Raw genomic sequence first — 17,903 nt, forward strand, 5'->3', positions numbered from 1 at the left:
CCATGAAGAAACTGACCACTGGTGCCAAGAAAACTAGGGCCCTGACAGGGATGACCTTAACCCTAGAAATCAGTTCGCAGAACGGGGAGGATGGGTGGGGCGGTAAGGAATCTATCACTAACTAATATCTCTTACAGATATTTCGTTACACAAGTAGTAACTTGTGCATCTGAAAGAGACACGTTAGTGATAGATTCCTTACCTTAGAATAGATACCCCAGCAATACCAACCCCGATGGTGGGTCTGCGAATAGATTAAACCAGAAAGTCACGGAGAACAGAACGGCCAAAGAAGCCGTCTCTCCGGACTTGACTGTCAAGGCAGTAATGCTTGGTAAACGTGTGCAGCGAGGCCCACGTAGCTGCCTGACAAATGTCCTGCAAGGGGACGCCGCGTCCCAAGGCAGTAGTGGCCGCTGTTGCCTTGGTAGAATGGGCACGCAGCTCCACAGGAGGCTCCCTCTTAGCCAACGAATAACAGGCGTTGATGCAGAGAACGACCCACTGAGAGATGGTCCATTTGTGCACAGTCCAACCTTTTTTGGCACCCACATAGCCAACAAAGAGCTGGTCATCCACCCGGAACTGTTGTGTGCACTTCAGGTAGAATGAGAGCGCACGTTTTGGGTCCAGACGGTGGAGCCTCTCTTTGTCTTTTGAAGGAGGCGAAAAGAAGGTGGGCAAAGTGATGGTCTGCCCGATGTGGAAGGGCGTGACAACCTTTGGCAAAAAAGGACGGGTCCTTAAAACCAACTTGTCTGGATAAACAGAAAGGAAAGGAGGTTTGGAAGAAAGAGCCTGGAGCTCACTCACTCTTCTGGCAGAGGTGATAGCTACCAGGACAGCCGTCTTAAAAGTGAGAAGACGCAAAGGACAGGTATGAAGGGGCTCGAAGGGAGCACTCATCAGATAGGTCAAGACAAGATCCAAGTCCCATTGAGGCATTATGAACGGCACAGGAGGAAACGTGTGCGTAAGGCCTTTCAGGAAACGGTTAACAACCGGGGACTTACAGAGAGAACGCTGATCTGGAAGCCTTAGAAAGGCGGAGATGGCCGAAAGATAACCTTTGATAGTGCCCAGAGCAGAGCCCTGCTGGGCCAAGGATAGTAGGAACAGGACTTCAGAAAGAGGGGCAGAAAGGAGATCCACAGACTTTGCTGCACACCATGCCACAAACTTGTTCCACCGGCAGGCGTATACCGTCTTAGTGGAGGGATGCCTGGCTGCCAGAATGACATCACAAACTTCGGGAGGAAGATCGAAAGCTGTCAACTGTCGCCGCTCAATCTCCACGCATGGAGGTGGAGGCTGGACAGGTTTGGGTGGAGGACCGTCCCCTGCTGCTGTGACAGAAGATCCTCCCGAAGAGGCAGACAGATCGGGGGATTTATTGGCATGCTGAGTAGCTCGGGATACAAGTATCTTCGTGCCCAATCCGGAGCCACAAGGATGACTTGGGCCCGGTTGCGCCAAATCTTCAGCACTCTGGGCAGAAGTGGTATAGGCGGAAAGGCGCACAATAGACCGCAACCCCACTCGCGATGAAAAGCGTCGCCTAGCGAGTGCCGCCTTGGAAATTCCAACGTGCAGAACTGAAGACATTGCGCGTTCTCTTCGGTGGCAAATAGATATAACCAAGGCTCTCCCCACTGCTGAAAGAGACCTTGCACCACGTCCGAGGTCAGATGCCATTCGTGATCCATCAAGCACCGCTTGAGTTCGTCCGCCCTGGCGTTCAGAGAACCCGCCAGGTGTTGAACCATCAAGATGATGCACTGATGTTCCAGCCATGTCCAGAGGCGCAGAGCCTCCCAATATAGGGTCCACGACCCCACCCCGCCCTGTTTGTTGCAATACGACATGGCGGTGGTGTTGTCCGTGAACACCGCACCACACTTCCCCAGACAGAGGGAAGGAATGCCTTCAGTGCAAGTCGGATCGCCCGAAGCTCCAACAGATTGATATGGAGCCGGGACTCCGCCGGAGACCAGAGGCCTCTCATCTCCGCCTTTCCCAAATGGCCTCCCCATCCCAGGAGGGACGCATCTGTCACCACTGTGTGCTCGGGTTGGGGAAGGGAGAGAGATCTGCTATTGACCCAATCGTGATTTGTGAGCCACCACTGCAATTGCCGTGCAGTGCCCTCCGAGTTCTGGACATGATCGGACAGGTTGCCCTGGAACTTCAGGTCCCACTGCAGAGCCCGCATATGCCATCTGGCATGTGTCATCAGCAGGATGCAGGAGGCCATCAGGCCCAGAAGCCGGAGGGTCATCCTGACTGAAACCCGGGACAGAGGCTGAAAGATCGGAATCATAGCCTGAATATCCCGGAATTGCTGCTCGTGAGGATAAACCCGAAACAGAGTCGAATCCAGAACCCCTCCGATGAAGGGGAGCTTCTGAGAGGGACTCAGGTGCGACTTCGGCATTTTGATGGAGAACCCCAGCAAAAGCAGGAGGTCGGCCGTAGTCTGAAGGTGGTTGACAACTGCCTGGGGCGAGCCCGCCTTCAACAACCAGTCGTCGAGGTAAGGGAAGACTGACACCCCCGACCTGCGCAGGTGAGCTGCAACCACCGCTATCACCTTCGTGAACACCCAAGGGGCGCTGGTAAGGCCGAAGGGGAGCACTGCAAACTGAAAATGCTCCTGGCCTACCATGAACCGCAGGTAATGCCGGTAGGCCGGCAGGACAGGGATGTGAAAATATGCGTCCTGCAAGTCCAACGCTACCATCCAGTCTCCAGGTTCGAGGGCAGCCAGGACCTGAGCCAGACTCAGCATTTTGAACTTCTCCTTCCGGAGGAAGCGATTGACATTCCGGAGGCCCAAGATGGGGCGCAGGCCCCCTTTGTCCTTCTTGGGGACTAGAAAGTAGTGGGAATAACAACCACTCCCTACTTCCGGCCCAGGAACGCTCTTGATGCCCCCCTTGGCCAAGAGGGCCGTGACTTCCTGCTGGAGAAGTACCAAGTGATCCCCCGACATGCGGTGGCACCGATGTGGCATGGCTGGAGGGGAGGATTGAAAGGGAATGGAGTAACCCCTGCGGATGATCTGCAACACCCACTTGTCCGATGTGATATTGCGCCAGTGGGGGAGGTGGTGGTGGATCCTGCCACCCACCGGCGTGGGGTGCTCCACAAAGCTTGGATTAGGAAGGTTTGGAGGTAGAAGCAGCGGGGGCGGAGGTGGGCTGACCCCCACGCTGATTCCCAGACCCGCCCCTGGGGAAGCCGCGTCCACAGCCACGCTGAGGCTGGTTCTGCACAGGCTTGCTGATGGAATGTGCCTGGGTGCCTCTGCCGTGGCCACGAAAGGAACAAAACCCAGGAGTGGCCGGGTTTTTTGCGGAAAGACCCAAGGACTTGGCCGTGGCCCACGAGTCCTTAATACGCTCCAGTGCACTGTCGGCCTTATTGCCAAACAGGCGAGTGCCATCAAAGGGCATGTCCATGAGTGAGCTTTGGACATCTGGCGAGAACCCGGTAGGTCTCAACCAGGCGTGGAGACGAAGCGCCACAGTCGTGGAAATTGGCCTACCAAGTGAGTCCGCGGTGTCCAAACCACACCGAATGGCAAACTTAGCCGCATCCTTACCCTCGGCAACAGCTTGGGACAGCACAGCGTGGGTCTCCTCAGGACACTGAGGCAACACCTGTGCAACTGTATCCCACACCGCATGGGAATAGCGGCCCAATAAGCAGGCAGTGTTCACTGACCGCAGCCCCAAGCTGGCCGAAGAGAACAACCGTTTACCGAACTGTTCCAGCTTCTTAGAGTCCTTATCCGGCGGAGCCGTGGGAAAGGCACTCTGTGACGTCGAGGCTTAGATAACCAGGCTCTCAGGCGTAGGATGAGTGGTCAGAAAAGCGGGGTCACCAGGCGCCGGGCGGTGATGCCTGGCAAGATTCTTATCCCCAGGGGCCCCTGTGGCTGGCCGCGACTAAGTGCCCAACAAAACGTCAGTAAGGGCGTTGTTAAATGGGAGCAGGGGCTCCGATGAAGTGGATGCCATTTGGAGCACCTCAGTGAGGAGATTAGTTTTGAGGGCCACCGTAGGGAGATCAAGGTTGAGGATCTCAGCTGCCCGGCGGAGCACCATCGTGTAGGAGGCGCCCTCCTCCATGGCAGGCAGGGGAGAGACAAACCTCGGGTCAGAGGAGACGTCGAGGTCGCCGGCATCCTCCAAGTCGTTCACCCAGTCCTGCTAGGAGTCACACTGACAGGCAAGAGGGTCCTCAGACCCCTCCCAGTCATCCTTCACCTCTGTCGCATGGGGAACAGAACGCGGCGGCAGAGCTGGGGCTGGAGAAGGAACAAACGGCATCGGAAACGGTGCAGGGAACGGCGCCGGCCGGGGCCGAGCCGGCGTGGCGTCCCAGTGCGGATCCCAGACCGGAACAAAATGGTCCTGGAACCTGGGAGAGGGCGGGACGAATGGCACCCACTGTGGTGACGGGGGCGGAGCAAAGGGTGGCGCTGGGGCTGGAGCTGGCAGCGCTGGACCTTGTGGCGCCAGGGCCGGAGCCAACGGCGCAGGATCCTTTGGCGCCGAAGCTGGATCCACCGGCGGCCCAACAGGATCCGGAGACAGGACCGCAGGGCCCGAAGGGGCGCCGGCGGGAGCCCGAGGCCTAAAGAGGCGGTCCATGGTAGCAAGAAATTCTTGCACCTGTTCGGGAGTCGCCGACGGACCCGGGTAAGGTGGGTAGGCCGCAGAACCCCTGTCCCCCTCATCCGCATCCGAGGACCAACGGGGTGACATCGGAGAGCGAACTCGCTTCTTCGACTTCTTTTTGTGTCATCTCTTACCCGAATCCAAGGGTGAAGACTTGGAGCCCGAGGAGCGACCACTGCGGCCCCGCGAGCGATCCCAGGAACGGTCCCTGGACCTGGAACGGCGCTGGGACGAGTGCCAGACCTCCAGCAGCTTCCGGCGCCACTCCTTCAAGGCCTTCGGGGCCATGGCCCGACAGTCCCGACAGGACCGGGTGTCGTTGTCAGTCTCCAGGCAGTAGAGGCAGACATCGTGGGGGTCCGCCACTGACATATTGCGACAGCAGGCCCCACAAGACTTAAATCCAGGCATCCATACGTGCACCAAGGAGTACAGGAGACAAAAGTTCCAAAAAGGGTAGTCAAAAAGTGACTAAGGTACATGCTCTAACCGGATCTGCGCTTGCTGGCACGGAAAAAGAAAGAACTGATGTCAGCATGCATGGGTGGCTCCTAAGTAGTCTCCGTGTCGTCATCTCGGCGCTTACGTCACCAGCGACGGACGCAGAGCCGCATGTGCCACCAACCGACACGAAGGGGTACTGCTAGCAAAACCTTCCGGATCCAGTCTGACGCCTGGGGATATTCTAAGGTAAGGAACCTATCACTAACGTGTCTCTTTCAGATACAGGTTACAAAAAGAACCTGCTGAACATATCTACACAAAATTCGTCAGGAAGCAAGGTCTCGGTCCTGCAGATTGTGCTTTTTTATGAATTGATCTAAAAATCTGCAGTAGTTTTTGAGATATTGAGGGTAAAAAAAATATACAGCTATTTGGACGGTCATGCCTGCGAGATTTTAGCGAGCATCCTGCAAGAGCGCAAATTCAAAAAACGAGCCCTGTGTTTGGGTAAGAGGTCCACTTTTCCCATGATCTTTCTCACTCTCATTTGATCATGAAGTCTCCAGCGGGTCTAGAAAGAGCGAGCACTCTGATTGGCTGGCTGCTAGAGTTTTAGAAATATAGCAGCACAAAAAGAGGATGGACGGAATGCTGAACATTGTCAATCAATCAACCCCAGGCAAAGAGCTGGGTTAATCCATTGTTTTTTTGCTCACCATGCCCGCCATATTTGGACCTAGCCATATGCAAATCAGACTTGACCCTACTCTTCAAGGGAATTGTCCAGCCTGAACTGCCGGGTAAGGTCCTCTCTGGACTGGAAAACAATCATCCTGGGAACGGTTTCGGGGTATTACCGCTCATCAACCAGTTGGACTTGAATCCAGTGGCATGGTGAGCACGGGACCCACGTCTGGGCATTCCTTCTCACTTAGGGTGACTATAGCAATCCAAAAAGATGATGGACGTGATGTCGAACATTGCCAAAAATTCACACCCAGTCACAGATCTGGGTTAAATCCATTGTTTATTTGCTCACCGTGCCACCCCACTCTTGACCCTGCTCCCTATGGGAACAGTTCAGCCTGAACTATCAGGCCAGGTCCTCCCTGGACTGAAAAACAAGCCTCCTTCTACCGGTATTGGGGTGTCATCCCTCACCAGCTAAGGTAGCTTGAATCCAGTGGCATAGTGAGCACGGGACCCATGTCTGGGCATGCCCTTCCCACTTAGGGCGACTATAGAAACACACAAAGATGATGGGCAGAATGCTAAACATTGTCAAATATTCACCCCACTCACAGATCTGGATTAAAGCCATCCGTTTATTTTGCTCACAATGTCATCCCAGTTTGGACCCAGCCATATGCAAATCAGCCTTGACCCTGCAACTCATTCGAACAATCCAGCCCGAACTGCCAGGCTAGGTCCTCCCTGGACCAAAAAAGAAAGCAGGCTGGACAGGTTTCAGAGTATCAGCCCTCATAAGCCAGGCTAGCTTGAATCCAGTGGCATAGTGAGCACAGGGCCCACGTCTGGGCATACCCTTCCCACTTAGGGAGAGTTTAGCAATACAAAAAGATGGTGGACAGAATGCTGAACATTGTCAAACATACACCCCTAGACACAGATCTGAGCTAAATCCATCGTTTTTTGCTCACTGTGCCACCCCAGCTTGGACCCAGCCATATGCAAATTAGTCTTGGCCCTGCTCGTGCTGGGAACAGGCCAGCCTGAATTGCCAAGCCAGGTCCTTCATGGACGGGAAAACAAGTATCTAGTGATCGGTTTCTGGGTATTACCTCTCATCAGCCAGGCTAGTTTGAATCCAGTGGCGTAGCGAACACTGGACCCATGCCTGGGCATACCCTTCCAACTTAGGGCAATTATAACAACACAAAAAGATAACGGGTGAAATTCTGAACATTGTTAAACATTAACCCCAGTACAGAGATATGGGCTAAATCCATTGTTTTTCTGCTCACAATGCCATCCCAGTTTGAGCCCAGCCATATGCAAATCAGTCATGAACCTACTTCTCATGGAAACAGTCCAGTATGAACTGCCTGGACCAGAAAACAAGCATCCTGTGACCGGTTTCGGGGTATCACCCCTAATCAACCAGGCTAACTTGAATCCAGTGGCATAACAAGCACAGAGCAAACACAAGGAGACACTCACCGCCAGTCACAGATCTGGGTTGAATCCATCATCGTTCTTTAGCTCACTTTGCCACCTCAGTTCAGACCCAGCTAAATGCAAATCAGTCTTGACCTTGTGCCTCATGGGAACAGTCCAGCCCGAACTGCCAAGCCAGGTCTTTCCTGAACTGGAAACAAGCATCCTGGGACCCCTTTCGGGGAAACACCCCTCTTCAGCCAGGCTTGCTTGAATCCAGGGGCCAAGTGACCAAAGGACCCACGACTGGGTATACTCTACCAACTTAGGGCGAACAAAGCAAACACAAGGAGATGATGGATGGAGAGCTGAAACTTTTCAGACACTCACCCCCAGTCATTTTGCATTTGTCACACGGAGTGGGACGGGTAGGCCCAGACGTGGGTCCCGTGCTCTCCATGCCACTGGAATCAAGCTATCCTGGCTGAAGTCGGGTGAAATCCGAAACCGGTCCTAGGATGCTTGTTTCCAGTCCAGGGAGGACCTGGCTTAGTAGTTCGGGCTGGACTGTTCCCATGAGGCACAGGGTCAAGACTGATATGCATATGGCTGGGTTCAAACTGGAATGGCATGGTGAGCAAAAAAACGATGGATTTAGGCCCAGATCTCTGTACTGGGGTGAATGTATGACATTGTTCTGCATTCTGTCCATCAACTGTTATTTTTGCATTTGTCACCCCGAGTGGGACGGGTATGCCCAGATGTGGGTGCCGTGCTCTCCATGCCACTGGAATCAAGCTATCCTGGCTGAAGAGGGGTGAAACCCTGAAACAGGTCCGAGAATGCTTGTTTCCAGTACAGGGAGGACCTGGCTTAGCAGTTCGGGCTGGACTGTTCCCATGAGGCACAGATTCAAGACTGATTTGCATATGGCTGGGTTCAAACTGGAATGGCATGGTAAGCAAAAAAACGATGGATTTAAGCCCAGATCTCTGTACTGGGGTGAATGTATGACATTGTTCTGCATTCTGTCCATCAACTGCTGTTTTTGCATTTGTCACCCCGAGTGGGACGGGTATGCCCAGACGTGGGTCCCGTGCTCTCCATGCCACTGGAATCAAGATATCCTGGTTGAAGAGGGGTGGAATCCCAAAACCGGTCCTAAGATGCTTGTTTCCAGTCCAGGGAGGACCTGGCCTGGCAGTTCGGGCTGGACTGTTCCCATTGGGCACAGGGTCAAGACTGATTTGCATATGGCTTGGTATAAACTGGAATGGCATGGTGAGCAAACAAAACGATGGATTTAGGCCCAGATCTCTGTACTGGGGTGAATGTATGACATTGTTCTGCATTCTGTCCATCAACTCTTGTTTTTACATAACAAGCACAGAACCCCATGTCTGGGCATACCCTTCTAACTTAGGGTGGCTATAGCAAAACAGAAAGATGAATAGAATGCTGAACATTATCAAACATACACCCCCAGTCACTGATCTGGGTTAAATCCATCGTCTTTTTTATTCACCTTGCCACCTCCATTGGACCCAGCCATATGCAAATCAGTCTTGACCCTGCTCCCCATGGGAACAGTCCAGCCCGAACTGCCAGGCCAGGTTTTCCATGGACCAGAAAACAAGCATACAGGGACTAGTTTCAGAGTATCACCCCTCATCAGCCAGGCTAGTTTGAATCCAGAGGCACAGTGAGTATGGGACCCACGTCTGGGTATACCCTTCCCACTTAGGACGACGATAGCAACACAAAAAGATGATGAACGGAATGTTCAACATTGTCAAACATTCACCCCACGCACAGTTCTGGGTTAAATCCATCGTCTTTTTGCTCACCATGCCACCCTTGTTTAGACCCAGCCATATGCAAATCAGTCCTGACCGTGGTCCCCATGGAATCAGTGTCTCCTTGCCCATCTCTGGTTATGACACTCTTAGTAAGGGAACCTCATCAGACCTGTGGTGCATGTGACACCCTGTAGGAGCGGCCAACTCTCCTCGCCTTTTGCCCCCCTGGTTATGACCCCCCTAGAAATGACATTCCATCAGAGCTGTGTGGTGCGTGTGTCCGACGGAGGGGGCGCTGCTCTCCTCACCTTGCGCCTGCAATATTCTAGTATCATGTAGATGTTGTCCTCGTCTTCGAAGTGGCTGTGAAAGTCCACAATGTTCTTATGCATGAGGCGGCTGTGTACCTCGATCTCTCTTTCAACCTAAAAAAGAATGATATGAATTGTGAAAGAGCTTAAAATCTATGGCAGTGGTTTCACGTTGGCTCTCTCTGGAACCATCGCATTCCCTGAAGGTCTGACGCTGCCATAAGGCTAAGTAAGGAGGCTGCCTTAGGGCACTACCAGTAGAGGGCACCAAATTACAAGATTAGACCAGAGAAATTGCCCTTGGGGACAGGGGGTGGTCCAACAGCAAAAAGCTGTTTTGCTTGGCTCACTAACAAGTCTTGCCCTGTTCCTGTACCGTTAGTGTGCTCTGATCTATAAGGAGTTCAAAGACCCATTGGTTCTTGTCACGCTCCATTTTTCACAGTCCCTGGACCAGCAGAAGGCACACCTCTCTCATCAGTGAGTGAGGGGGTAGTGGTTTTATCCCCCTCGCTCAGCACCCCTCACTCAGTCCTAGTCTCATCCGTGGTCTGAATGTCATACTAGAGAGCAGAGAACGAGGGTGTGTGAACGGGAGAAGTTCCTTCGGTGAACTAGAAGAATGCCTGAGGTTCAGCAAGGGCCTGTCTCCACCACAAAGGGCGGAGTGACTAATTCATGCAAAGGGAATAATGGATCCAAACAGTGTCTACAAACAGTTGTACCAAGGAGTTGTAGCAGCTGTGGCCCCAAGCCGTTTAATCCACAGTGGCCCCAAGCAGTAGCCCCAGCAGTGCAGTCCAAAGTGGACATAAGCAGTGGCCGCAACAAGAGCCCCACACAGTGGAGCCCAGAGTGATCCCAAGGAGTGGCACCAGCAAAGACCCCCAAAAATGTCTCCAAGCAGTGGCTTAAATCATTTGCCCCATTGTGGCCGAAAAGCTAGCTCCTAGCTACTGGCTCCAAGCAGTGCAGTCCTTTGAGGCCCCAGCCCTGGACCAAAATACTGGCTCAGCTCAGATAGTGAAGTCAATTTTAATGATGATGGACCCAAGCAGGATGGCCAGTGAGCCCCAGTACAAACACTAAACATCTGTAGGTCTGTTTAAGTCAGCAAGACACAGGAACATTAATGAGCACAAACCAGCCAGGCCAAACCTGCAACAAGAAAGCGGGAGGTTAGAGGACAAGCGATGTTTGAAAGTAATGGAAGGGACCACAACCACCTGTGATGATCAGATCAGCTGGAGAGACTCTTGGGAGTGGAATGGGAGGAGTGAGACCCCAATGAAGATTCTACACCAAGGTGGACAACTTACTTCCGTTCGGTAACGCTTTCTCTGATAGAGAAATGATCTAGGCACAGATTCCTTACCTTCGAATTTCCCAGGCATAAGACTGGATCCGGAATATTTTTCTACGAGCAATACCCCTGCACGCCGGTAGGTGGAGTGTGTCTGTCCTCGTGACTTCGTCACTGGCATCCACGCCAGAAGTGACATCTGCATCACATATATGGGCAGCACCTCGGCATGCTGAGGTCAGTTACTTTTCATGACTTTCCACACCTGAAATGCAGAGCCATGAAGAGTACTGACGTTGGTGTGTTTGAATAAACTAAGACCCTTAAGGGAACAGCCTTGACCCTATGAACCTGTCTGCAGTGCGGGAAGGATGGGTGGGTCGGTAAGGAATCTGCGGCTAGATTATGTCTCTACCAGATAAGGCGTTACCAAAGGTAAGTCACTTGTCTATCTGATAGAGATATAAAACTGCAGATTCCTTACCTTTGAGTAGATACCCAAGCAATACCATCCCCAGCGAAAGGCTGCAGACTAATTTTAAACTGGCAAGTCCTTCAGGCCAAACGAGTGAAGTGACTGTCCTTGCGGAGTTGACTGTCCAGGCAGTAGTGTTTGGTGAATATGTGCATGGATGCCCACGTTGCTGCCTGACAGATGTCCAGGACTGGGACTCCATGTGCTCGTGCAGTGGTCGCAGCCTTAGCTCTGGTGGAATGAGCTCTTAAACCTTCAGGAGGCTGCTTCTTCGCCAAAGCATAGCAGATCTTGACGCAGAGAACGAGAGTTTACGCACTGTCTGACCTTTCTTTGCTCCAACATACCCCACAAAGAGTTGGCCGTCCACCCGGAAATCTTTAGTGCGGTCAAGGTACAATGACAACGTGCTTTTTGGATCCTGATGGTGGGGTCGCTCCTCTTCCTTACAGCGATGTGGAGGAGCATAGAAAATGGGCAAGGTGACCGACTGACCCACATGAAAGGGTGTTATCACTTTCAGAAAGAACAAGGTTCTAGAGCAAAGCACCAATCTGTCAGGGAATTTCGTCAAGACGGGCCTTGGACGATAGAGCCTGCAGTTCGCCCACCCTCCTGGCAAATGTGATTGCCACTAAAAAGATTGCTTTGATGGTGGGAGCCGGTCGGTTAAATTGTGCAGGGGCTTGAAAGGAGCACACATGAGGAAAGATAGAACAAAATTAAGGTCCCACTGAGGCATAATGAAGGGGGAAGGCGTAAACATTTGTACAAGATATTTTAAGAATCTATTTACAATGGGTGACTTAAATAAGGAGGGTTGGTCTGGCAGCCTCAGGAAAGCAAACAAAGCATTCAAATACCCTTTCGGGTGCCCTCAGTAGGGCCCTGCTGGGCAAGGGTCAACATACAAAGAAAACATGGGAAAGGGAACCTGAAAAAGGGTCGATAGACTTCTCTGTACAATATATTACAAATTTCTTCCACTGGCAGGCACATACTGTCTTAGTGGAGGGACGCCTGCCTGCTAGAATAAAATTGCAAACTACGGGAGGAAGGTCAGAAGCTGTCAAATGTCGCCACTCCATCTTCACGAAAGAAGGCATAGAGTTGACAGGTGATGGTGAAGGACCCTCCCCTGCTGCTGCAACACAAGATGCTTCCAAAGGGGCAGCCTGATCAGAGGATCGATGCTCATTTGCAGGAGCTCAGGATACCAAACTCTCCGTGCCCAATATGGAGCAACAAGGATAACTTGGGCCCGGTCATTCCTGATCTTTTTGAGAACATCTTGGTAGCAGTGATATGTGCGGAAAGGCATACAGGAGGTCAGAGCAACACTGAGGACAAAAAGAATCATCGAGTGAGAGCCGCCTTGGAAACTCGAGCATGTAAAACTGCTGACATTGCGTGTTCTCAAAAGAGGTGAACGGATCTAACCAAGGTTCTCCCCACTGCTGAAAGAGACATTGCACCATCTCTGGATGGAGATGCCATTTGTGATCCGCTAGGCATGGACGGCTGCTTTCATCCACCCTGGCGTTCAGAGAACCTGCCAGGTTATGAACCACCAGGGATATGCCCTGCTGTTCCAGCCATGTCCAGAGATGCAGAGCCTCTTGACAAAGGATCCACGACCCCACCCCAGCCTGTTTTTTGCAATACCACATGGCAGTGATGCTGTTCGTGAACACCAGCACTAGCCTTACTTTGATGGAGGGTAGAAAGGCTTTCAATGAAGGTCATATCGCTCGGTGCTACAGCATGTTGATGTCGAGTCTGGATTCCAGAGACCGGAGTCCTCTGATCTTCACCACTCCCAGGTGGCCGCCCCATTCCAGGAGTGATGCATCTGTCACTACTGTGAGATATGGTTGGGGAAGGAGAGGGGTCTGCCTCTGTCCCAGTCGCAGTTTGTCAGTGACCACTGCAGGTCTCGTCCAATTCCCTTTGAGATCTGGACCATGTCGGAGAGATTCCCCTGCTGCTGCACCCACTGGAACTTCTGGTCCAACTGCAGAGTCCACATATGCCATTTGGCATGTGTCACTAGCAGGATGCAGGAGGCCATGAGGCCCAGCAGCCTCAGAGTCAGTCTCACCGAAATCCAGGATAGAAGCTGAAACATCGGTATCATAGCCTAAATATCCTTGATTTGCCGCTCGGGAAGATAGGTCCGAAACTGCACTGTGTCCAGAACTGCTCCAATGAAAGAGAGCGTCTGAAAGGGAGCCAGGTGTGACTACGGCATGTTTATAGTGAACCTCAGCGAATACAGCAGGTTCGCCTTAACTTCTTGTGCCTCTTACCTGACTGTTTTGACGATTTCTAGTGCCCGGCCGCAAGCAGCTTTAGGGACCACTCCCTCAAAACCCTCAGAGCCATGGCCCGGCAGTTGGAGCACGACTTTGAGTCATGGTTGCATTCCATGCCAGAGACTGAGGTATTCAAGATATTACGATATGATTAGCGCAGTATATCTAATGATAGTTTACCTCGTTATGGTGTATTAAACGGCTCGAGATCCCCAATTATGTTTAGTACGACAAAAAGGGCCGAGAAACCGAACCGCCTCCATCTTGGATTGCGGCTCTCTCTCTCTCTCTCTCTCTCTCTCTCACTTGGGAGTCACGTGGTCTTTTCCGCACACCCTCTGCTTTCCCCTTTCCTTGCATTTAATTAGGAGACAGGCTGAGTTGCTGAGAAGCAAGGTCACATCTGCTAAAAGGGAGTATCAGGCAAATTCCTCTAGGCCTGGGACGAGAAGGGAGTCACCCTTTCGACCTTCTCTGTAAAGTTAGTAACCCTTTGTATGTGTAACCGAAACTAGAAATGGGCATGAGCTCATTAGGGGCGCCAGGACTAACTGGTACTTTTCCACATATATGGTTTTGTATGCTGTACTGATAATGTATAAAAGTGTGTTACTGTCAAGGAGCCAGCAGTCTTCCTCGGCGCACCTGATGGGTGAGGATCGACGAGGCTCCTCTATATAGAGTTCTGTGGTGGCTAATAAACGTTTGAACCTTCCACGTTGCCAACTGCTCCTTCTTACCTAATATTGCGGGCCAATGGTAAGTGTGGCCCTTGGAATAATTATTTTGGACGCAACAGTTGGCGACCACGAAGGGACCCCGTGACAGGGTCTCCCCCCCCCGTATTCGGGTGGTGGGGTTGGGGGCGTCCTGACCGGTTGGCGGGAGAGGAGCCTGAGGATTTCTCCCACCCTGCACGACTTTTCGGTACGTCCCCTGCTGCTAGTTACCCTTCACCGGGGTCCTACGGGCTTAACCCAGAAACTGGATCGATTTGGTCGGGAGGAGTTGGCAGCGGAGAACGAACATTCGTATCTGGGTGCACCCGGTGAGTATTGATTTGATTTTGAAGCACGCGTTGTAAACGGTGCATTATTGGTTAGGGCACGCGTTGAAGACGGTGTGCTATTTGATTGATTTGAGAGCATTCGTTGAGAACGATGCGTTTTTGATTTTGAACACGGATTGCATTTGTTTGAAGCTCGCGCTGGACAGCGGTGCATTGATTTGAAGACACGCACCGGAGGGTGGTGTCTTGCTTGACCGAGGTTAGCATTACCGTGGTTTGACTCGAAGTACGTACAGGTTGTATTTGATTTGAGTAAAAACGGCGCGCCGAAGGATTACAAACGGACTGCACGTGGAAGGACCCGCGACCTAGACTGGGTAGCCACAAGGCATACTCCTGACGGGGCAAGTCCTCGTTGGGGGCTGGTCTTAGTGGTGAGCCAGGAGGGTGGCCGGAATCCCGCGTGTAGTTTGGTGTTTGGACTGTGAACCAGAGTCGACGGGCTTGGTTCTCTGATACTGATTGTACGTTGTGTATGATTCGTGTTGATTGTTGTTTGTGTATACATGTCTGAAAACTAACCAAAATGTCCTGTTTTAGTAAAATGAATTGTTTTGGCTGCTGCTGTCGAACAAGTGACTCTAGACTAGCGGAGAGCCAACCCGCCCCGCCGGAGGGTAGTCCTAGCGATTTTATGTATGTCAAACATGGGATCTCTCCGTTGTTGTTCTGCACTCTGAGGCATAAGTATACCAAGGGCAATGAGGAGTTACGATGGCCCAAAAATGGGTTCGTTTGATGAGAAGAAAATTGCGTTCCTACAGGAACAGCTGTTTTCTAGGCGAAGTAGGCAGGCCATGTTTGATGCTCTAATTGCATGGCAGAAGGAGGCCAAACAACGGCGAATAAGGGAAGAGAAAGTAGCCAGAGCCAAGGCAGGACAGAATGTTACTCAGAAAGCTATGGCCTATGACCGAGACAGAGTAGAAAGGGGATTGGATTGCATGAATCGTGAATTTCGACTAAAGGTGGATAAGAGCTATGTGACCCGCCCGAATGCAGAAGATGAGATAGAGGATTTACTGGACACCAGACCACCACCCCCTTATGTGCCACGGAGGATATATCCGGAGGTATCAGGGGCCTCGGCCCCGGCTCCAAATATGTCCCTGGGGGCCTCGGCTTCGGCTCCCCCGGCACCACTACCCCTCCCTCCCTGCCGAACCTCTCCCGGTTACCGACATCTGTGTCTGAAGTTATGGCCATACTGCCTAATTTATTGACGACAGCTGCAGCCGGGACCCCTCAGCTGTCGCTGGGGTCAATGCCTTCCCCTCCTGTTCTACCCTCCTTCTCCGCCAGTACCACGCCGGTAACAGCTGCAACTACTCCGCTACGTCCGGCCAGTCTCACTGAGGGTAGGAAGTTGTTCACTCGTTCGGCCTTGGGAACGGAAGAAAGGGAAACTATAGCTACACAAGCATTCCAGTGGATGCGACATCCCATTTATACGCTTGCTGATATTTGGAGTACTATGAGAGACTATGAACCGGTGATGCAACAGCATGCTCTGGAGCATATGGCCAACCGTCTTATTTCTGTGTGGGAACAGGTACATCAGGAAGGGAAGGCTCCGGCTATACTATATGATATTCTGGATCAGGTCCATAAATCTCAGTTGACACCGGAAGAGGTGTATGGGAAGGTACAGACTTTGGTCTCTTATAGAGCTCGTTTGCAGTCTACCACTCCCGCCGGATTCTCCCAGTTCCCTATGAGGGAAGTGCACCCTATCTTCCATCCAGAAGTTGCCGCAGTAGTAGATGCCCACGGCGTCGTTACCCGTCCCGGGGTAGACGCCCGGTTCCAGGAACAATGGGTCTATACCCCCTGGAAGCGGAGTGAGGTACTATCCCTAAAAAGCCAGTTGCCAGATCCTAGAAAGAACCCCACCGCATATTACAAGGAACTGACCGAGGCCGCCTCGTCAGCGGTAATGACGTTGGCAGATATTGAATTATTCTTTGCCTTATTAGTACCGGTGGACATTTGGCGCCAGGTACATGACCAGGACCATGTTACGGAATTTGGTGGGACATGGGATCAACTGAGAAACTGGGATAGAGATCGTAAACCAGGGAACAAGCCCCGACCTGAGATACTGGCCTTGCCTGAGAGAATAATAACTTATATGCATTCGCTGATCCCACCCAGGAAAGTAGATTGGGACAAGCTGACGGCCTGTAAGCAAAAGGACGAGAGTGTCTCTGATTTTTTCACGAGGTTTGAGGGAGTGTTCATTGACTTCAGCGGACAGGACTTGGCAACGGAAGGGGGTGTACGTTTATTTGTTAATAGATTTGTAACAAATTTGCTACCCGAGGTATCGGCTCGGTTACAGGCAGCCGAGAGTACCTGGACGACCACCACGCCCTCCACGATACTGAGCATGGCGCAGTATTATGAGCATCGGGAGAATGAGAGCAAGGATAAGACAGAAAGAAAGTCGAAAGAATTGAAAACACGAGTGTTACTACAGCAAGTGGAGAGGGGTAGAGGAAGAGGACGAGGGTTGCAGAATTTCGCTCCAAGAGGGGCGGGACCGACGCAAACAGCTGGGCGAACAGATTTGGGCATAAATCAATGTGCTTTCTGTAAAGAGGAGGGGCATTGGAGAGCGCAGTGTCCGTTACTATATGAACAGAATACGGCTTCAAGGGGTCGCGGACGGGGAAGGATGAGTGGGCATCGTGGTGGACACACGAGACAAGAACAGGCAGCCCGAGGTGAGAACAGTCAGAATTATTTCGACCAAAACCAGGGTAAACAGTACTATAATGATGGACGTGTAACGGACGAAGACGCCGGGTATACTCAAGCATAGGACAGCCAAGGGCAGAGTAAGGGGCATGTGTCAATTCCGATAGATCAAGCTGGACCTTATGTCCATGCACGATTGTTGGATGCATCAGGTAAGTTTTTGGTTGACACAGGGGCTATGAACAGTTCTGTTTCACGTGCCCTGGTCCCGGGGGCCGCTCTGTCTGGCCAGACTAACGTGTCCGTGGGGTTCTCTAGAACTCCGGTGGTGAGCCCCATTTCTAAGCCACTTTCCCTCACTCTGGGACCGGTTACGATAGAATCACCTTTCCTCCTCACCTCCCAGTGTGGGGAGAATCTCCTGGGTATGGATATTTTAAAAAGATTGCATGCCCACATCTATTGCTCCCCCGATGGAGTTTATCTGACCATTCGGAATACCTCTATCCCCTCCGTTCAATGTTTTTCGAAAACGGACTCACTACCTCCTGAGCTTGCACAACTCCCGAAGGATCTTTGGGCCCTGGGGGACACTGACGTAGGATTCCTCCAAATTCCCCCGGTGTCCATCACCCTGAAACAGAATGCCACATTGCCGAGGATCCCACAGTATAAGATAGCCCC

General features: G+C 52.0%; 1 protein-coding gene across 2 annotated transcripts in view; it reads right to left on the minus strand.

Annotated features, from left to right (window-relative positions):
- PLK5 (polo like kinase 5 (inactive)) overlaps positions 1–17,903 on the minus strand; it is a 175,512-nt gene that overhangs the window by 94,867 nt on the left and 62,742 nt on the right. For both annotated transcript variants that reach the window (XM_085638420.1, XM_085638421.1), the window contains one exon: positions 9,355–9,471. In XM_085638420.1, coding sequence (XP_085494546.1) covers positions 9,355–9,471 — 117 coding nt within the window. The remainder of the gene's footprint in view (positions 1–9,354; positions 9,472–17,903) is intronic.

The sequence above is a fragment of the Triturus cristatus genome, chromosome 12, assembly GCF_964204655.1.
Source record: "Triturus cristatus chromosome 12, aTriCri1.1, whole genome shotgun sequence".
Classification (NCBI taxonomy): Eukaryota; Metazoa; Chordata; class Amphibia; order Caudata; family Salamandridae; genus Triturus; species Triturus cristatus.